At 37.4% G+C, this 23,264-nt stretch overlaps 1 protein-coding gene across 6 annotated transcripts in view; it reads right to left on the bottom strand.

Moving 5' to 3' along the window:
• Positions 1-6,297: 6,297 nt before the first annotated feature.
• Positions 6,298-23,264, bottom strand: part of SMARCA1 (SWI/SNF related, matrix associated, actin dependent regulator of chromatin, subfamily a, member 1) — a 77,868-nt gene continuing 60,901 nt past the window's right edge. For 2 of the 6 annotated variants that reach the window (XM_003918253.3, XM_009198228.3), the window contains 2 exons: positions 8,133-8,243; positions 6,552-7,032 (listed from right to left, as the gene is read on the bottom strand). In XM_003918253.3, coding sequence (XP_003918302.1) covers positions 6,961-7,032; positions 8,133-8,243 — 183 coding nt within the window. In that variant the 3' untranslated portion in view covers positions 6,552-6,960. Of the gene's footprint in view, positions 7,101-8,101; positions 8,244-23,264 lie in introns of all 6 variants that reach the window. The other 4 variants (XM_009198229.2, XM_009198230.2, XM_003918254.3 and 1 more) reach the window with 4 other exon arrangements.

The following is a 23,264-nucleotide window of genomic DNA, read 5'->3' as shown; positions in this document are numbered from 1 at the left end:
TTGTGGTCAGCTTAGTAGAGTGCTGAAATAGAGTCTGGGGGTCAATGCCCCCAATATTATTTTACTTCCTTTGCCACTCTTTAATCACATGTGTCTCTTGTGGAACACACCAGGGTGACAGGGCCAAGGCAGAATTTAAATATTCCCAAGTCACCCGGCCAATCACTACCATAATTCATCCCTTAATGGTGCCTGGATCTCACCTCTGTCCCTGACACTGATATGATCTCAAGAAGACAGGGCAACTGTATTCCCCAGGGACTGACATTTGGGGAATAAAGTCCCACAAAAGAGATTGAGGTTTAGTCCTCAAACTTGAAGCACTGCTGCTGCAGGGCCAGTGTATAATCTCCCATGTGTAAAAGGCAGGTGCTGGTATTGGTGTAAATATTCATTTTAGGAGCTAGGATAACCTTGTCCATGACTTCAAACTGCAGGAGCCACAAGGTTCTGCAGCTAGGTCTCCCTAAAATAAACAGAATTCCAGTGTGTGACATTTTTGGCCTATTGGATCATTAGATCCAAATACTCATACACCTAACTTAGATGACAGGCCTAGACTCTGTTCCTCTGAACTTTGTTTTAACTTGTATCCAGAGATAGAGAATGATGGTCACATAAAATTCTGAGGTGTCATGGCCTTCTCTGAAGTTTTCTGAGTCCCTTCCCCACCATATGTTCTCATGTTGACTCTGATTTGGACATTGCATAAACCCTAATATAAGAATCTGTGGAGAAAAGAGAGAGTTAAAAAAATAACCCTTAGTGATTTGCAAGGCCTAATCAAAAGACAAGACACACCTTGCAGTTTCTTTCCTGATCAGGAATCTTCAATAAACATCGGCCAAGAGTCTAATTATGGTTGTGGACTTTAGAGACCTCAGAGTGTGGATGCAATCACTGAAGGAAGGTAGAGTTCACTCATAAAAAGAGATTAAGACCTTCACTACATGGAGACAGTAGCTTACTCTCGGACTGAGGTGAAGAGTAAAAGTCAATGAAAGAAAAAAGATCAAAAGTCGACAGGGCATTAAATAATAACTATATCCAGAATGCTGTAGGGCATTAAATAATAACTATATCCAGAATGCCATGGCTTTGAGAATTGGGTCGACCTGGAAATAAAGGCCCTTGGTTAGGTTAGGTTACATTATAAGATAGGTTAGACTACAGGATAGGATGTGTTAGATTACAGGATACTTTAAATGAACTAAAAACTCTTGCCCGGGAGATAGTTATTGCTTTGGAAGTGGTGGGAAGCAAGCCAGGAAAGAATTAGAAAAGGAGGCTGGGTGTGGGGCCTCACACCCGTAATCCCATCACTTTGGGGGAACCAAGGCGGGAGGATCATTTGAACCCAGGGGTTCAAGACCCACCTGGGCAGCATGGCGAAACCCTGCCTCTACAAAAAATACAAAAAATTAGCCCGTCGTGGCAGTGCACACCTATAGTCCCAGCTACTCGGGAAGCTGAGGTGGGAGAATCCCCTGAGCCAGGGAAGTCAAGGCTGCAGTGAGCCAAAATTGCACAATTGCACTCCAGTCTCAGTGACAGAATGAGACCATGTCTCAATAAACAAAACTAGGAAAGGAAGAAAGCTTGAGATCTTAGAAACCAGGATAGACATATATGAAAGGACAAAAGGATATACCTACACAGATACAGCACCCAGATCTCAGACCCAATTGCAATCATTTCTCATGAAGGCAAAGGAAACCATCTACCTAACTGTAAACAGTGTAGCTAACATACATTAGGAAATAGTAGACGAAATACCATGACAATCTTAGTAGAAAGGGGTAAGTTATATTTCAGCAGTGATCTTATTGCCAGTACAAAACTAAATGCCAGTACAAAAACAAATGGCATTTGGAAACTTACAGTTGATTTCAGGAGAGGGCTGAATAATCCTACATGATGATGATGATGGTCACATAATAAATATTCTAGCAAAGGTGAGACCTTATGCAAAGATCTTTTCTATCTTGGATATAGCAAATAGGCTTTGAGCTCTACCACTGAAGGATATATGTTAATTCAAAACTATTCATGAAAAGAGGTAGACAGTTGTGAGATGAATAATGCTCACCATCAACCTCCCATAGATATATGGAGACTCTTGAAGACAGCCCACATAATTTGGTAATCCAATATATTGATGAATTCTAGTATATATATCACAGGAAGATCAGAAATTAACCAAGCATATCTTGGGGGCAATACAGACAGGGTTGAAAGTCAATGGAAAGATATAGCTTGGATCTGACTACAGTGGCCTAGGTGAACGTTTCCTCAGCAGGAGAGCAATGTATCAGGAAAGGGACAAATGATCAAGTCACTAGGCCAACAGATGAAAAGAGCCTGTTATCAACAAGCTTTCGTAATGGTTGCATTACAGTAAGAAAGGCCAATGCTTGGTCCAAATATCTAAATGAAACACTGGTACAGGGAAGGAATACCAGCTAGCATGGAGAACACGTAAAAAGACAATAGCTTGGGCACCAGCTTTGGCCTTACCAAACACTTGAGAACCTTGTAACCTCTGCCTAATGATAATACCCAATACCATAGCTATTGGTGATACAAGAAAATTTCTTTTGTTAATTAGCTTCCAGAGGCCTGGAAGGCTTCTCTATCCTCTGTAAGGTAGCCTGGAAGAGCTCGGGGTTCCCAGTGCAGAATACCCTGATTCAGTCATACCACCCACTAGCTGTTCACAGAGGGAATAGAATTTATAAGAACAGATCAATAATATGCTATCCAGTCATTACTCTTATTAAACACCCTATGCTTTCTAAATGAATTACTAAGGGCTAAGAAGAGCTATGCACACAAGGCAAGTATCTTAATTTGAGTTCCCTCAGAAGCAAATGCTGATACAAAGATTCTAATTCAAGTCGTTTATTCAGGAGCTGACATAAGGAAATACCTACAGGTGAGTAGGGAAGTGATACAGGGAAAAGAAAGCAGTTAATAGAGTGTGTTATCAAGACAGCCGCTACTGTGGGTGGTTGGAGCTTAATCCGGTGGGTAAACTCTGGGGAACTATAAATCACATACCTTAGTTACCTTGCTCAAGAGGTAAGAGAGTTGGGGTATTCCTACACCAACTCCCATCAGTTTTTTTATTCAGAGTCACTTCCAGAGGTGTTAATCCCTAGCTCTTCCAGCCTACCATGCGGAGGGTAGAGAAGCCTTCTAGGCCTCTGAAAAAGCCTTCAGAAAGAGACAGTGGCAAATAAAAATCAGTTGGAGCACACAGAAATAATAAGGCTGAGGGATAGGTGACAGGACAGTTAGTATTAGCTATGTGTATTTCAACCACAGAAAAAATCTTACTCCTGTCTATCAGGCAGGATGGCTTGGGGAGATGAAGGAAACATGAGATGGAATACGCAGAGAAGTTGGAAATTTGGTAACAACCTGAGGATTTCAGGAATTGGTAAGAACACCTGGAGAGAAAGACATGTGGTGGCCTTGAAGCTGGCCTGGACTCTTAGCTGCACTGGCTACTGCACCATAGAGGGGAAACAATAGACCACAGTGGGGACTTTTGCCAATAATTGGGAAATAACAGCATTTCATTTTGATGACAGTAGATAGATTCACCAGTTAGGTAGAGGCTTTTCAAACCAAACACCTAGCAACTAAGATAGCTGCAAATATTTTAGTTCAAAAATTTCTCTTAACTGGGGGTCTTAGACAAAGAATCAAATTTGGAAACACATTTCATGGGAAAACTGTGTAATCTGACAAGTATCCAAGTATAGCCTAACACTCGTAGGCTAGGTAGCCAGAGAAAAACACAGAATTATACAATAAAGCCATACTAATGGCTATGATAAAAACAAGAGATTACTGAGCTCACCACCTGCCTTCTTTTGATTCTAAGGAAATTAGAGCCTGAGTAGCCAATGAATCAAGACAGAGCTTTACAAGGACCTCTGTGGAAGATCTAGGGTTGTTGGGAAATTCATTCACTGCTTATCTTTTACAGATAGAGGCCTTGAGTGAAGGAAGCCACTCAGGGTCTCTGTTTCTGTGCTCACTTTCCTCCTTGTACATTTTCCAAACAAGGAATCAGGTTGGGTCAGATTCCAATGTAATCCACTGGACCATTTTTGCTGGTGGGCAGAGTCATTATGCTTTATAAGACTGCATTCATGTATATAGCACTCTCTTCTGCTTCCTCTGGCCTCCATACAGCTGACATAGTAAACTGACAATCCAGATTTATCTCCCCAACATGGCAGCCATGTCTAGGCCACTTGTTTGAAATGGGATTTCTTTGTTGGGACTTTTACATTTTCAATGGGAGTTGAATTTCTCTGAGGAAATTTCACAATAAGAGGGGTTTCATATTCAGACTTGAGGCATTTTGTATTTCCAAGATGTTACTATTTGGACTAAGCTATCATCTGGTGTTCACTGTATGGGTCTGTTTGGTAGGCTAGGTTCAACAAAGTAGCTATACATACTTTAAGATGAGAAGTAGAATAGGTGATGAATTTTTCACTAAATATATAGTGTGGTCTTTAAGTTAAGTCCTGAATAAAACTATTTCACAAGTTTCTAAGGATGACATCAGAAGCATCCATTGAAGGCCTTGGGGACCTGAATTTCACATCTCTTTGGTCCAAGAAAGACTCATAACAGCCATGATATGGAACAGGGAAATGGCTCCATGAAAAGAAGAACTTACCTGCAGATTTTCTCCCCTAAGGTAGAGAATCACATATTAGCTCAGCTACCTACCCCTTTGGATTACCAGAGAAAGAATGAGAATTAGAGATTATTAAATGTCCGTGTTGGGGTTCAAAGACCCTAACTGTGCAAGCTCCCACCCGCCATCTTCACTGCTCCCTAGGAAAAGAAAGGCTGAACTGACTGATCAGAGTCCAGACCCTTATTAGGCTGTTTTCTACTGCGTACAACTTGGGGTTATCAGTAAAAGTCTCTGGTATCATATTCCCCAGCACAGACGACTAACTACAGCTATTCATATCATTGGAGTAGAAAATTCCAAGGTTAGATTTTGGGCTGAAGAGCTCTGGAGTTTGCAGCCAAAGCACCAACTAGTGAAGTATTACTTTGCTCACCTTAACCTCCCTTCCTTACAAAAAAGGCAGTTAAGCCAAGGATAGATTTGGGTATCCCTGGGTCCCCTAATATCGTCCCAACCTTGTCTCTTAATAGAATCCCAATTTTACCCCAACCCCCAACAGGGTACAAGAGTCTAAGTGCTAATAGTGGAAACAGTAAAAATAATCCAACCAGAAACATGGCAGTAAGAGATATAAAATCCGGACAATGAATGGAGACTTAGAAGAGTCCCACAGACAGTCGGTTGTTGTTCTAGAAGATCTATTCCTCTGTTGGAGAACCTCTATGAAGATTGAGGATGTGAAGAATGCTGACTTACACTCAGGGGCTACCCAGAATTTGCTAGTAGTACACTAAAGAGAGTCTGATAGGAAATGCAAAAAGATCTTGGAAGGGGGAAGAGACAACTCTTAGTGGTCCAAACCTTGTTTTGGTAACTAACATCATTATCCTGCATTCTCAGCTTTACTTATTTGTTGTGTATTTCACACTAGATTCAGATCCATTTTCCCTGCTCTCTTACAATCTGACCCAAACTCTGATTAATTCCACACTAAAAGTTTCATGTAATAGACCCAGGTTCATTCCTGAATTGACAGTCTCTGTGACAGAGGCAGTAATGTAAGACGTTCCATTTATTTCCCTACATTTGCTAGCCCTCTTTCAGGTATATAGGATGACAGGACTACTTTGGTGGCAATGAAATATAAGTGGATGTGACACATGTCATTTCTGGGCTGAGGCAGTAAAGAGCCTAAGTGCCACATGTTCCAGACGTTGCAGCCACAAAAGAGCAGAGCCTTAGTCATCCTGGAACCTTGAGTTACCATGTGGAGCAGATCCCTTCCCATTCCCACATCCCTCTGTCCTGCATGAGATATGTAGTGTGAGCAAGAAAAAAACTCTTGGTGTATAAAACCTCTGACACTTTTGAGATTGTTACCTGAGCATAACTGTATTAGTGACAAACACAGCCCCCCTTCTTCTGCATGCATAGTGCTTATTTCATACTCTAAACTTAATTGTTAATAATTCTACATGTTACACCCAGGCCCTTCTGAACTGGCTCTATGGGACAGAAGATCACACACAAGTCAGCAAGCAAAGCTTTAACTTTGAACCAAATACACAGTAGTAAACAGTACAATTCAGTAAACACAACTACTTTCTACTGCACAAAAAAACAGGAAATAATTAAATTTCTTATAGACATTTCTTTATTATATTTTCCCACTTGAATATTTAGAGAATAATTTAAATGTAATGCATACTGACAGCAAGCACAGTATCAAATATTAGTTTTTTTAATATTTTTCTTTCCTCACCCTTTATTCCTTTGGAAAAAAATATTTAGATGACCTCAAAGAAACAAGTATTATGCTAATCACAGTATGCAGTAACACATACAAGCCCAGACTCAATAGAAAAGAAAGCAACAAAGAAGTGAAAAAGTCTTTCTCCTCAAATCATTTTAATTCGTTTTTCCACAGCCATATAAATTTAAAGTATGAAACAACAATAATACAACTATAGAATCTAGGTTCTCTTTCAAAGCAGCGGCATATAAAACATAGAAAAGCTAAAACCTCAGCACAAGCTTCAAAAGAACAAGGACTGAGAGGATCTTGATGAAGACATGAAATGCACAAAATACAGTACACAAAATACTAGAATGCCATAAAATATAAAGCTACACATTTCAGGTAGAAAGCATTGTAAAATATATAAAATATGCAAGAAATCAAAACCAAAGAGATTTTTCTTAGAGTACCATGAATACACTGGAACTGGCAATTAGCATTTGAAGATGGGAACAAGAAAATAGCAGTTTCCCATTTAAAACTTTATTTCTAGGCTTTAGGATTTCACCTTCTTGACATCCTTCTTTCCAGAGCTCTCAGTAGCTGACTCTGCTTTTCTTTTCTGTGACTAAAATGGAAACAGATTTAATGTTCTGCTCCAATATGCACATTTTAAATGGCCCAACAATGTTAAATCTAGGATGCAAATGCATTAAAAAAAAATTTTAACATGAATATTCACTTAAATGTTATATTCACAGTTAATGTTCTATATAGCCCAACAAACTATATAACCCAATGTAAAATAATCTTCAAAGATGTTTCTTTTTATGAAAAGACATAAAATACCCATCAAAAATAGTCATCAAGTATCTACTTACACACGGTATTATAAATGTACTCTTATCTTAAAGAACTACTTAATGTTTTCTGGGCAAAATTTTATTTGTGAGTATATATTTTTTAAAAACTTATGATAGGTTTTAACATACCATATTTCATATCTTCTATGATACACATTTCTTTCACATTTTAGCATCTCTGAAATCAGGATGCATCTTACAACGGACGACAAATTACACCTGGCAGCATTTTCCCTCAGTGGTACATAAAATAATGCTGTGTCTTACAATGGAAGGCATCTTAGATTCGATGAAATATGGCAGTTTACTTAACCACACTCAAATAATACGATCTATTAAAGAATATTTTAAATTACAGCTATACAAAGCAACCTGACCGGATTAAAATCAAGTTATCCTATCAATTCAACAGTTCACTTATTACCAAGCAATGCTTTGTTGTCTGCTCAGAGTTCCCATTTGTACTCATAGTTCCACAAACATCAGAAAACTTACTTGATCAAATCAGAACTCCTAGTTTCAACTTTAGCCCAATCCCATCCCACCCTTACCCCTCTGCTACCCCCATGATAGCTCTAGTCTCAATTCAGAAGATTTCGCTTGCATTATACTTCTGTTTAGATTCATGAGGAATTTTTTAAAATACTGAGCCTAGTTACTAGGGAGTTCCTAACCATATGTTCTACAAACAAATAAGAAACATGGTAGTGATGTAACTCTTTTTCTGTCCAAAACAAATTAGCATTTCATAAAACCAGCTTTTATTTATAGGTATCACTGTGGCATTAAACATAATATAGGCATTTTAATTATGTAAAAAAAAATGGGATCTACCTAAAAGTTAGGAAAATGCTGAAAATTTTACCATTGGAGTTTTAGTTGCCCGTTTCTTCTTTTCTGCTCTCTCTCTTTCCTCAATTTCCATATTTTCTTTCTCAATCAATGAAATCAGAGTATTACAGCGTCTCTGGAATTCCTAAATGAAGTAATAAAAAGATTTTTAATTTCTGCAACCCAATCATAATCTTTAAAAGGCTGACAACTATTTAAATGTATGATTTCTGTGGTACAGAATTTCCAAAACTGCCATTTTTCTGAAAAATATTCACACAGAGTATTAATAGATTGCACCAAAAATAAGGAGGGGGGGTAAGTGTCATTTATGGATGACTGGTTAAACAAACCGTGATACATCCATATCATATAATATTACTCAGCAATAGAAAGGAAAGAACTATTAATATAGTTAACAATCTGAGTGAACCTCAAGGGAATTATGCTACGTAAAAAAAAAAAAAAAAAAGCTAATTTCAAAAGGTTACATACCATATTATTGCATTTATATAACATCCTTAAATGACAAAATTATAGAAAGAGAGAACAGATCAACGGTTGCCAGGAGCTAGGGAGAGGAGAGATGGTGGGTGTGACTGTAAACAGATAGCACAATGGAGTCTTACGGTGGTGGAGGTTACACCACTCTACACATGACAAAACTGCATTGAACTGCACACACACACACACACACACGCACGCACATGTATAACTGATGAAATCTGAACAAGCTCTATAGATTATACGAATGTCAATTTCCTGGTGGTGATATTTCACTATAGTTTTGCAAAATGTCACTATTAGGGAAAACTGGGTGAAGGGTACATGGGACCTCTCTGTACATTTTCTTTACAACTTTTTGTGAATGTATAAATATTTCAAAATAAAAAGTTAACATAAATCACATAAACAAAAAAAATAAGGGGATGTTCTGTGGTCAAAATAAGTTTTAGAAGTACTCAGTTTACAAAAGGTAAACAGATTTACTTATTACATAGCTTCTCAGAGCCTTTCAGTTTCCTATGTGCACTGTGAACCACTAGGCATACAGGATGCAGCAGTTGTCAAAAATACTTAACCAACAGACTTTCTTCTCACCGGGCATCTTGTGGGATCAGAGTTCTGGGGACCACACCACAGTAAACACTGCTGTATTTGTTAATTCAGAGCAAATAATGCCTGAAAAGATTTCTACATTAACCTTGCCACTACCTATATTTCACTGTCAGCAAATCAATGCATGCAAATTATAAATAGTTTTTATGAATGTATGGTGAGCATTAAACATGATTCATTAATATGGAATCTCATATATTAATAACCCTATATACTTTGCTATATTTTAAAGGTAAATAATGGTTTAACATCAAAGGATAAATAATATTTTAAGATATGATTCCTTTTCTGTATAAGCAAAAATGTCTGCCAGAATAGCCAAACACTCAAGAGAAAATGTAGGTTTCCTGGCAATTAAGAACAACCCCAACACATGCACATACAAATGGTCGAAGTGCAGGAATAGAAAACTCACCAAAAAAAAAAAAAAAAAAGCCCAAACATTAAAATCAAGTTTCACTGCAACTAATGACTAAAGAAATGCAAAGTAAAACAATGCCATCAAATTAGCAATGATATGTACAATGTTTGTATGCATGTATACATATATGGTATACATATCTGGTATTGACAATAAGGTGTTGAAATGGGAACTTTCATTCACTGATGATGAAATGTCAATGCTACTATCTGCTATGGACTGAGGTATGTCTCTGCAAAATTCATTTGAAGCCCTAACCTGCAATGTGACTGCATTTGAAGATGGGGACTTTAAGGAGGTAATTAAGGTTAAATGAGGTCATATGGGCGGAGCCCTAATCCAATAGGACTAGTGTCCTTGTGAGAAGTGGAAGATACATCAAAGCTCTCCCTTTCTCTGCATGCACTCCAAGAATGGGCCACATGAGAACATCATGTGCAGAAGGTGGCCATCCACAAGCCAGGAAGAGAAGCCACACCAGAAACCAGCCCTGCTGGCACCTTGATCTTGAACTTTCAGTCTCCTTAACGGTGAGAAAATAAATTCCTGTTGCTTAAGCCACCCAGTCTGTGGCATTCTGTTATGGCCGCCCAAGCTAATACACTACCTTTCTCAAAAGCAAATTGGAAATTTCAATGAAGGATCTTAAAATTTTCATACCCTTTGACCTAAAAATTCCATTCCCAGAAATTCATTGTAAGGAAATGAGATGTATACAAAAATTTACAAAATAATGTTTAGAGCAGTGTTAAACTGGGAACTAACTAAAATTTTGGTAATCTGGAAATAGAATACACAGACACATATTATTATTATATATATATACACAGAAAGAACTAAAAGAATATTAACAACATTACTAGTCGTTAACAGCGGCTATCTCTGAGAGTAGGACCATTGATAACTTTTATTTTTCTCTTGATACTAGCCTGAATTCTCCAAATTTTCTGCAATGAACATTTAAGTCTTGGGCAATTTGTAACTTTTTAAGAACGAAAAATTGTTTAAAATTCAGTTTTATCTTTCCAAATAAAATCCAAAAAAAATGACATACAACATAGGAAATGTAAGATACAAAATAAGATCAACTATCCAGGCAAATGAATTTTAGGCTCTAAATGAAACCTGAAAGGAGGCAGAAAACCAGAGAGTCTAGCCAGAAAAAAAATTACTCATTAATGAATTATTGTTTACCTATTAAAAATAATCTAACATAATACTGGCATGTTCAAGTTTCTTGTGTATCTTCAATTACCCTGGGTTAAATAATTTACCAACAGTAACTCTGAAATTTTCCTTACTTAACAAAACAATAGTGATATCTTTAGTATGCAGACCAAATATTCTTCATAGCTTCATTCAATAACACACATACAAATTAAACAGCATGTTATTCAATTTATCTATTATAGAAAGGGCTAAGTTGACCCTGATGAGATTTGATCGTTGGTTTCTAGGGAGACTAAACAGTCTTTATGTAAAGCTGATTCGTGAATCATTAAGCTATATCCTCTGGCTATTATTATTCTCAATAAGTAATAGTTGCTTGTGACTGGAGATCTCTTTAGATACATACTCATGGTTCATGTGGGTGATTCGGAAAAAAAAAACTAATACTTTTGAGACAGCCTCCTATGCAGGGAAGTAGAATACCTCAAAATGACTATAAATGGACTGTGTAATTAGTTCATACCTTAATTCCTTTTAACCTGTCAATAACTACTCCAGACAGAAAAATAATCTAAGACTCTAGAGAAAGACATCGAGGAATGGGCAGATATAGGTGTTACCTTCCTAGCATAGGTCATGTCATGTTCTCTATAGATAATAGCTCCATTTTTTTATTCACATGCTTCATGACTGCCTAATGCAACATACATTATCATAAACAGAACACTAGCTAAAACTAGAAGTTAAAAGGAGAAAAGCTAGATTACCAATAAAAAATGACTCATTTATTGAATAAGTGACTATGAAATGACTATGAGAAATTTCATGATGTCAAAATCACTTCTTTTTCTATAATTTCTCCTTTCATATATTCTGCTAGACTCTTGTACATCTTTATCTTCCTATTTTGTGGGGGATTACAGGGAATTGTTCATAGGACCTCAAACTGTTTCCACAATTCTATAGTCTAATTATCTCTTTCTCTCACTATTTCCCCACACTGGATTTAAAAATGAAGTTGGAGAAAAACAGCACATAAGAGGAAAAGAGGAGATGCAAAAACAATAAAGACAACAGAAAAGAATAGGAAAATAACAAATAGAAAACTGCTCTGTAGTGTTAATAGCTGTGGCAAAAAATTCCTGTGTTCAAATGTATATGGGAAATGTTGGTTTTTTAAAATGTTAAACAAATGTCTTTATGATAGGACTTCTCAGAGCTTTTAGCATTCTAATGCAGAGTGGAAATGTGAATGGTAGGATTCAGTATCACCAGCATGTCCCAACTCTATCTGAACACAGAACTCTTGTTCTGCATGTCATCTATTTGCACACCCTGGAACAACATTTGGTAGAAATCAACTTGGGAAATGTTGCACAGCATGAGTGATGAATACAGCTAAGTTAGGATCAAAGTACAGGCATATCTTGTTTTATTGCACTTCACTTTACTGAGCTTCATAGATATTGTGCTTTTACAAATTGAAAGTCTGTAGCAATCCTGCACTGAACAAGTCTATGGGTGCCATTTTTCCAAGAGGATATGTTTACTTCATGTCTCTGTGTCACATGTTGGTAATTCTCACAATATTTCAAAAATCATCATTACTGTATCTGTTACAGTGACCTGAGATCAGTGGTCTTTTATGTTACTATCATAATCATTTTGGGGTACCACGAATCACATCCACATTAGATGGCCAACTTTATTTATAAATGTTGTGTGTATTCCGACCACTCTAATGACCAGCCGTTCCCCCATCTCTCTCCCTCCCTCACACTTCTCTCTATTCCCTGAGACACAATGATATAGAAATAGGGCTAATTATAACTCTAAAATGGCCCCTAGGTGTTCAAATAAAAGGAAAGGACTTACTCTAAATTAAAAGCTAGAAATGATTAAGCTTAGTGAGGAAGTTAAGACAGGCCAAAAGCTAGGCCTCTTGAGCTAAACAACTAGCCAAGTTGTGAATGCAAAGGAAACACTCTTGGAGGAAATTAAAACTGCTATTCCACTGGAAGTATTCCCTATGAAAACCGGCACAACAGAAGGATGTCCTCTCTCACCACTCCTATTCAACATAGTAGTGGAAGTTTTGGCCAGGGCAATCAGGCAAGAGAAGGAAAGAAACGGTATTCAAATAGGAAGAGAGGAAGTCAAATTGTCTCTGTTTGCAGATGACATGATTGTATATTTAGAAAACCCCACTGTCTCAGCCCAAAATCTCCTTAAGCTGATAAGCAACTTCAGCAAAGTCTCAGGATACAAAATCTATGCAATAATCACAAGCATACCTATACACCAATAATAGACAAACAGAGAGCCAAATCATGAGTGAACTCCAACTCACAATTGCTACCATGAGGATAAAATATCTAGGAATACAACTTACAAGGGGAAGGACCTCTTCAAAGAGAACTACAAACCACTACTCAAGGAAATAAGAGAGGACACAAACAAATAGAAAAACATTCCATGCTCATGGATAGGAAGAATCAATATCATGAAAATGGCAATACTGCCCAAAGTAATTTATAGATTAAAGCTATCCCCATCAAGCTACCTTGACTTTCTTCACAGAATTAGAAAAAACTACTTTAAATTTCATATGGAACCAAAAAATAGCCCGTAGAGCCAAGACAATCCTAAACAAAAAGAACAAAACTGGAGGTATCACGCTACCTGACTTTAAACTATACTACAAGGCTACAGTAACCAAAACAGCATGGTATTGGTACCAAAGCAGATATACAGACCAATGGAACAGAACAGAAGCCTCAGAAATAACACCACACATCTAACCATCTGATCTTTGACAAACCTGACAAAAACAAGAAATGGGGAAAGGATTCCCTATTTAATAAATGGTATTGGGAAAACTGGCTAGTCATATGCAGAAAACTGAAACTAGACCCCTTCCTACACCTTATACAAAAATTAACTCAAGATGAATTAAAGACTTAAACATAAGACCTAAAACCATAAAAACCTTAGAAGAAAACCTAGGCAATACCATTCAGGACACAGGCCTGGGCAAAGACTTCATGAGTAAAACACCAAAAGCAATGACAACAAAAGCCAAAACTGAAAAATGGGATGTACTTAAATTAAAGAGCTTCTACACAGCAAAAGAAACTATCATCAGAGTGAACAGGCAAACTACAGAATGGGAGAAAATCTCTGCAATGTATCCATCTGATAAAGGGCTAATATCCAGAATCTACAAGGAACTTAAACAAATTTACAAGAAAAAAACCCAAACAACCCCATTAAACAGTGGGCAAAGGATATGAACAGACATCTCAAAACAAGACATTTATGCAGCCAACTAACATATGAAAAAAAGCTCAACATCACTGGTCATTAGAGAAATGCAAATCAAAACCACAATGAGACACCATCTCACACCAGTTAGAATGGCAATCATTAAAAAGTCAGGAAACAACAGATGCTGGAGAGGATGTGGAGAAATAGGAATGCTTTTACACTGTTGGTGGGAGTGTAAATTAGGTCGACCAGTTCCTCCAGTGTGGAAGACAGCGTGGCAATTCCTCAAGGATCTAGAACCAGAAATACCATTTAACCCAGCAATCCCATTACTGGGTATATACCCAAAGGATTAGAAATCATTCTAATATAAAGACACATGCACATGTATGTTTACTGCAGCACTGTTCACAATAGCAAAGACTTGGAACCAACCCAAATGCCCATCAATGATAGACTGGATAAAGAAAATGTGGCACATATACCCCATGGAATACTATGCAGCCATAAAAAAAGATGAGTTCATGTCCTTTGCAGGGACATGGATGAAGCTGGAAACCATCATTCTCAGCAAACTAACCCAAGGACAGAAAACCAAACACAGCATGTTCTCACTCATAAGTGGGAGTTGAACAATGAGAACACATGGACACAAGGAGGGGAACATCATACACTAGGGCCTGTTGGGGGGTGGGACACTAAGGGAGGGATAGCATTAGGAGAAATACCTAATGTAGATGCTGGATTGATGGGTGCAGCAAACCACCATGGCACATGTATACCTATGTAACAAACCTGCATGTTCTGCACATGTATCCCAGAACGTAAAGTATATTTAAAAAAAAAAAAAAAGTGCTACGCCACTGAACACACAAGTGATAAGAAAGTCAAACAGCCTTATTGCTGCATGGAAAAAGTTTTAGTGGTCTGGATAGATCAAACCAGCCACAACATTCACAACATTCCCTTAAGCCAAAGCCTCATTCAGAGCAAGATCCTAACTCTTCAAAATTCTATGAAGGCTGAGAGAGGTGAGGAAGGTGCAGAAGAAAAGTTTAAAGTTGGTGGAGGTTGTTTCATGAAGTTTAAAGAAAGACGCTGTTTCCGTAACATAAGAGTGCAAGGGGAAACAGCAAGTGCTGATGGAGAAGCTGCAGCAAGTTATCCAGAAAAATCTAGCTAAGATAATTGATGAGGGTGGCCACACTAACCAATGAACTTTCAATGGAGACAAAATACCCTGATATTAGAAGATGATGCCATCTAGGACTTTCATAACTAGAGAGGAAAAGCGGATGCCCAGCTTCAAAGCTTCAAATGACATGTTTACTCGTTAGGGGCTAATGCAGCTGGTGACTTTAAATTGAAACCAATGCTCATTTATTATTCTGAAAAATCCTAGGGCCCTTAAAAATTATGCTAAATCCACTCTACCTTAGCTCTAGAAATGGAACAACAAAGCCTGGGGTGACAGCACTATTTATAGTATAGTTTCTTCACAGAATTGGAAAAAACTGCTTTAAAGTTCATATGGAACCAAAAAAGAGCCCGCATCTCCAAGACAATCCTAAGTCAAAAGAACAAAGCTGGAGGCATCACGCTACCTGACTTCAAACTATACTACAAGGCTACAGTAACCAAAACAGCATGGTACTGGTACCAAAACAGAGATATAGACCAATGGAACAGAACAGAGTCCTCAGAAATAATACCACACATCTACAGCCATCTGATCTTTGACAAACCTGAGAAAAACAAGAAATGGGGAAAGGATTCCCTATTTAATAAATGGTGCTGGGAAAATTGGCTAGCCATAAGTAGAAAGCTGAAACTGGATCCTTTCCTTACTCCTTATACGAAAATTAATTCAAGATGGATTAGAGACTTAAATGTTAGACCTAATACCATAAAAATCCTAGAGGAAAACCTAGGTAGTACCATTCAGGACATAGGCATGGGCAAAGACTTCATGTCTAAAACACCAAAAGCAACGGCAGCAAAAGCTAAAATTGACAAATGGGATCTAATTAAACTAAAGAGCTTCTGCACAGCAAAAGAAACTACCATCAGAGTGAACAGGCAACCTACAGAATGGGAGAAAATTTTTGCAATCTACTCATCTGACAAAGGGCTAATATCCAGAACCTACAAAGAACTCAAACAAATTTACAAGAAAAAAACAAACAACCCCATCAAAAAGTGGGCAAAGGATATGAACAGACATTTCTCAAAAGAAGACATTCATACAGCCAACAGACACATGAAAAAATGCTCATCATCACTGGCCATCAGAGAAATGCAAATCAAAACCACAATGAGATACCATCTCACACCAGTTAGAATGGCGATCATTAAAAAGTCAGGAAACAACAGGTGCTGGAGAGGATGTGGAGAAATAGGAACACTTTTACACTGTTGGTGGGATTGTAAACTAGTTCAACCATTATGGAAAACAGTATGGCGATTCCTCAAGGATCTAGAACTAGATGTACCATATGACCCAGCCATCCCATTACTGGGGATAAAAAAAAAAAAAAAAAAAAAAAAAAAAAAAAAAAAAAAAAAAAAAAGCAAAGACTTGGAATCAACCCAAATGTCCATCAGTGACAGATTGGATTAAGAAAATGTGGCACATATACACCATGGAATACTATGCAGCCATAAAAAAGGATGAGTTTGCGTCCTTTGTAGGGACATGGATGCAGCTGGAAACCATCATTCTTAGCAAACTATCACAAGAACAGAAAACCAAACACCGCATGTTCTCACTCATAGGTGGGAACTGAACAACGAGATCACTTGGACTCAGGAAGGGGAACATCACACACCGGGGCCTATCATGGGGAGGGGGGAGGGGGGAGGGATTGCATTGGGAGTTATACCTGATGTAAATGACGAGTTGATGGGTGCAGCAGACTAACATGGCACAAGTATACATATGTAACAAACCTGCATGTTATGCACATGTACCCTACAACTTAAAGTATAATAATAATAAATAAATTAAAAAAAAAAAAAAAGTTTTCTGAATATTTTAAACCCACTGTTGAGACCCTACTCCTCAAAAAAAGATTCATTTTAAAATATTATTGCTCTTTGACATTGCACCTGGTCACCCAAGAGTTTCGCTGGAGATAACATATAAGAATATTGATGGTTTTCATGCCTGTTAATACAACATTCATTTGCAGCCCATGGATCAAGGAGTAATTCTGACTTTCAAGTCATATTATTTAAGAAATACATTTTATAAGACTATAGCTGCCATAAATAGTGATTCCTCTGATGGATCTGGGCAAAGTAAATTGAAAAGCTTCTGGAAAGGATTCATCATTCTAGATGCCATTAAGAACATTTGTGATTCATGGAAGGAAGTCAAAATGTCAATATTAACAAAAGTTTGGAAGAAGGTGACTCCAATCCTCATGGACGACTTTGAGGGATTCAAGACTTTAGTGGAGGAAGTCACTGCAGATGTGGTGGAAATAGCAAGAGAACTAGAATTAGAAGTGGAGCCTGAAGATGTGACTGAAATGCTGCAATTTCATGATAAAACTTGAATGGATGAGGAGCTGATTCTTATGGATGAACAAAGAAAGTGGTTACTTGGGAAGGCATCTACTCCCGGTGAAGATGCTGTGAACACTGTTGAGATGACAACAAAGGATTCAGAATTATACATAAAATTAGTTAATAAAGGATTGGCAAGATTTGAGAGGACTGACTCCAATTTTGAAAGAAGCTCTACTGTAACATGCTATAAAACAGCATCACATGCCAAAGATAAATCTTTTGTGAAAGGAGGAGTCAATCAATGTGGCACACTTCATTGCTGTCTTCTCTGAAGAAATTGCAACCACCACCCTGATCAGTCAGCAGCCATTCACACTGAGGCAAGACCCTCCACCAGCAAAAAGATTACAACTTGCTAAAGGCTCAGATGATTGTTAACATTTTTAAGCAGTAAAGTATTTTTAATTAAAGTAAGTACTTTCTTAGACATAATGCTATTGCTCGCCTTATAGACAAAACTTGTATATGCACTGAGAAACCAAAAAATTCATGTGACTTGCTTTATTGTGACATTTGCTTTATTGTGGTGGTCTGGAACTGAACCTGCAATATCTCCAATGTGTGCCTGTGTAAAGAACCTGGGAACTAAGAACAAAGAACTTAAAATGTTTACTTAATTCCATTGACAAAAGGATCCTATAAACAATTTTTGAGCAGGAGGAGTGATGTAATCAAAAGTGTAGTATGTACTCAGAAATCTTTTCTTGATACAGATTCTCACTAGTAGTTCATAAAATCATAAAGGAAATTTTAAAAGTCATTCAGGTTGACGTTTGAATCCCTACTACTAGGTCCTTGCTAATTAGTTGTACAGCCTGTCTGAATTATTCCAATGATGTGGTACTCACTACCTCACAAGGCTGGCTATTCCAACTTTGGACAAGTTAAAAATGTTCCTTTATGCAAAGCTATAATTTGCTACCTCATGGTTTCCAAAAATTGGTTCTAGGTCTAACTTTTGTAGACATTAGAGAACAAGCTGATTTCCTCTTCCATATGACAATCTTTCACATACTTCAAGCAAGTTCCCATGCCTCTATCACAGTCACCCCTAGGTCCCCAGATACTCCTCTTTAAGGCTCAATATCCTCTCCTTTATACACCCATCCTTCACTTAACCCATTTCTTATAGAATTGTGTAACACTTGTATCAACCCTTCCTTCTAATTCTTTCCACCTTTCTTACACATACTTTTAAGCCAGGTGTTGGTACATTGTTTCTATAAAGAGCCTGACAGCAAATATTTTTGACTTTGCAGACCACACAATCTCTGTCACAACTATTTAGCTCTGCCATTGTAGCATGAAAACAGCCAAAGACAATACATAAACAAATGTGTGGCCATTTTCCAAAAAAAATCATACTTATGAACCCTAGAATGTGAATTTTGTATCATTTTCACATGTTGCAGCAAAATATCCTTCTTCTGATTTTTTTCAACCACTTAAAAATATAAAAATCATTCTTTGCTTTCAGGCCACACAAAAACAGGTGGTGGGCCACAGTTTGCAAGTCCTGTTTTAAGCTACAGACTCAGCTTCACTTTAAACAAAATTGTGCTGCCTTGCTTCTCCATACCTTTTTAACGGTTTATGATTCTATTCAAAGCAAAGTCACTCAAGTTTCACTTTTTGAATACTAGGATATGTATCTCCACCTTTAATAAATGATGTAATGTTTGCAGTGAGCGGCACTGCCCCTTAGTGTGTGGTGAATATCAATCATCCTGGGCACTAAGTTCAAATATCCTTTGCTCCAATACTCAGCTTCAAAGCATCAATTCAAAAGGCAGAGAAAGCATCAGTAGACTTGAAGTGACTTATTGAAAGAGATTAAAGAGGATCCACATTACATTTCCTATGTACTAAAATCCTAGACACTAAGCCTACCTAAGTCTGAATGACAGAAGGTCTGTGCCTGTTATGGTTGAAAGTCAAAAGCAGCTGAATGAGCAAGGGCACACAAAAAACTCCACTCCACATTTGTGCCTCTGAATTTGTAGGTAAAGTTCTATGAGGTCAGAATTTTCTTCTACAGCTCTTAGTAAAACAAAATGGACACTGTTTCACCTTTGCTCTTTTTTAATCGATGTCTTCACCTATACATTCTGCAGTATATTTCCCAGGTTCCTAGTCACTTTTGAATCTCTATCATACTAACAAAAAGCAATGGCAGTCTATACTAAAATGCACACAGGCAATTATATGAGAGTTAATATTCAAATAAACATGTCCTACATTTCACAAACAAGTATTAAATGTTATGATGCTTTTATGTAACTGCTGCTGCTTAAGCATTGCTGTTTAGAAACTACTGTATCACTGGGCACAGTGGCTCACACCTGTAATCCCAGCACTTTAGGAGGCCGAGGTGGGCAGATCATGAGGTCAAGAAATCGAGACCATCTGGGCCAACATGGTGAAACCTCATCTCTACTAAAAATACAAAACATTAGCTGGGTGTGGTGGCACAGGCCTGTAGTCCCAGCTACTCGGGAGGCTGAGGCAGGAGAATCACTTGATCCCGGGAAGCAGAGGTTGCAGTGAGCTGAGATTGCACCACTGCACTCCAGCCTGGCAACACAGCAAGACTCCGTCTCAAAAAAAAAGAAAAAAGAAAAAAAAGAAAATGTTGTATCACTTCCTCACAAGGTAATGCGTAAGAATAAATACCTTAAATGCACCCCGTTAGTGCATTAATTGTATCTTATGTCAGATTGTTACAACAGTTCAAGGTACCAAATCGAACACTATTGCTGCATAATAAAACACATTTATAACTGGCTATTCAAGCTTATGAATAAATAAAAGCTGCAGGGATGATAGCCAAATAAAGTCTAACCTTAGAAAAAGTTAGATTAAAGGAAAATTAAAATGAACTCCAACCCACTGGCATATCTGCTCGCATTCTATCCAAATCTGGTCCAACTGTAGGAGTCTATGGGATGGAAGCAAACTTAAATACAACAGTTCTATGCCCATTTATTCACTGAACGCCTACTCTGAGTCAAGTGCTATGCTGGTCTCTTTAAATATAACTATTAATAATTGTGGCCAGGCACAGTGGCTCATGCCTGTAATCCTGATACTTTGGGAGGCCAAGGCAGGAGGACTGCTTGAACCCAGGAGTTCAAGACCAGCCTGGGCAACACAGTGAGACCCCATCTTCACAAAAACTGAAAAGGCCAGCTGTGTGCAGTGACATGCGCCTGTAGTCTTGGCTACTTCGGAGGCTGAGGTGGGAGGTTTGCTTGAGTGCAGGAGTTTTAGGCTGCAGTGACCCGTGATCATGCCACTGCACTCCAGCTGGGCAAGAGCGATAAAGACCCTGTTGTTAAAAAATTAAAATTTTAATAAGAAAAGAACATTTTAGTCTTTTAAGTGCATGAGGAAGTAATAAATTCCTAAGTGCATAAATATATGTGGTTTCAAATATTTTAATTCTATAGTCAAGAAGAACCCATCAGTACATTTTATAGTTTATCAATTTTACCAATGATGTATTAATTCATATTTTTCATACTCTACTAAGAATGTAATGCTCTAAAATATCAATATTAGGCCGGGCGCAGTGGCTCATGCCTGTTATCCCAGCACTTTGGGAGATCAAGGTGGGCGGATCACTTGAGGTCAGGAGTTCAAGACCAGCCTGGCCAATATGGTGAAATCCCATCTCTACCAAAAACATTAAAAATTAGCCGGTCATAGTGGTGTGCACCTGTAATCCCAGCTACTTGGGAGGCTGAGGCACAAGAATCACTTGAACCCGGGAGACGGAGGTTGCAGTAAGCCGAGAAAAAAAAAAATTAGCTGTTATCACACAATTAAGTACTAACATGGAAATTAAAAATCATGAGTAGCTGTCTTTCCTTATGAAATTTTCCTAGACTACACTCCATAAGCAGCAAAAAGAAGTGTTACTGTGACTATAGAACAAGTTGGCAATTTTTTAATTTGACTGTCATTTTTCTAAAGTATCTGTAAAGAAAATCCATTTCTGACTGGACTGATAATTTATAAAATATCCTGTGCTGAACCAATAACCTAATTAATATTTAATACCTCCTGATAAGCCAAAAACAGGGAAGTTAATAAAGAGCCAAAGCAGTATTTTCTAAAAAGTATTTTTTTCCTACAATTCTAATGGAGAATGTCATTTTCTTACCTTTTAAATAGAAAACACTTTCATTTATAATAAAGCTGTGATTTGAAGACAAGCAGTAATAACAAAATTTTTATTACATTGTATACCACAGTATGTGATTCTCTGTCTGAGATGCTATCAGAAAAATGCATTGAAACTACTACAACAGACAGGGTAATTGTAATGACTAATTACTAATACTCGGATTCAACTCTAATATATCCAAGGCCACAGGCAATGTACACACAAGCTCTTGAGCTGGCTGGAAAAGGAAAAAGCTCCCCAGAGGTTAAAAGGTAAGATTTTTTTAAAAAACTAAAATTAAGAGTCAAAGCAACCCTGCAAATAATACAATAAATGGTTCTATCAAGAAAAGTTCCTTATTTCAGAGAGTTAAATTCTGCTTTTTCTACTTTAAGTACTTAGAAAGATCTAAGAAGGTACAAAGAAATACTGATTGAATTTTGGGTACTCTTTCCACATGTCCTTTGCAGTAAACTGACTAATGTGCTAGATCTTTTGGACCTCTCAGATTCTTCTCGAATCTCCCAGTCACGTTTAGTCTGTCACTAAATGAACAGAGACACTCTCCTGACATTCCTAAAAGAAGTGGCAAGAAAATTAAGCTAATGTTGGTAAAGGAACTGGCAAGCATTATATAAAACGTACCACATAAATACAAAGTATTACTTCCTCTTATGGTTATTTGGTAAAGGTCCTTTTAACTCTGATAGTTTTTGACTATCCTAAGACTATGACCTCATTCTAAGATGGTTTTCTTAGAAAGAAAATGGTAGGGCAATTCATATGCTCTGAGCTTAAAAAGCTAAGTTGATCATATCCTTCCTACTTGTTTATGTAGTTCAATAGAGACTGATTACTTACTTAAAGACCACACAAATTCTCAGAGAAAGAAATCACAATCCTTTTAGTACAGAGAAATTGAACTGAAACTCATTTTCTCTTTTGTATAGCTAGCATTTTTAAATGAAAAAGAGCCTCAAAGAAATCTGCAACCTTTAGCTGAAGGCTTTCAAAGTGAGTCATATTTAGAAGCAGAAGTTCGTGCCTTTAAGCACTTTATGACTGTTAGTTAAGTCAGAAGCCATGAATTCAGTACTTTGAGATCTCTGAATAAAATATAACTATCAAGGTTTCTACTTTTTATAAGATGCATTTCACACTATTCATGTCGCTAAGAAAGAAAAGGGTCATCTTTAAGCAAGATCATTTTTAAAGGTATCTTTAGTAAGCTAAGTTCAATCATTAGTGAGATTTTCATTTGAACACAGTGACACACTCACATATCAAATTACATTCTCTGTAGTTCTAAGATGGGATTTTTCAGTGAAACAACTTCTTTGTATTTCAGAAATCACAAGTGCCTCTTTCAAAGGGGGCAGTTTCTCTTCCCAGATTGTGAATGTGATTCACTATACAGAACAGTTATTAAAAATGAAAGGGGAAAAGAA

The sequence above is a fragment of the Papio anubis genome, chromosome X (genome assembly GCF_008728515.1).
Source record: "Papio anubis isolate 15944 chromosome X, Panubis1.0, whole genome shotgun sequence".
In the NCBI taxonomy this organism is placed as follows: Eukaryota; Metazoa; Chordata; class Mammalia; order Primates; family Cercopithecidae; genus Papio; species Papio anubis.
This window is presented reverse-complemented; position numbering and strand designations above follow the sequence as displayed.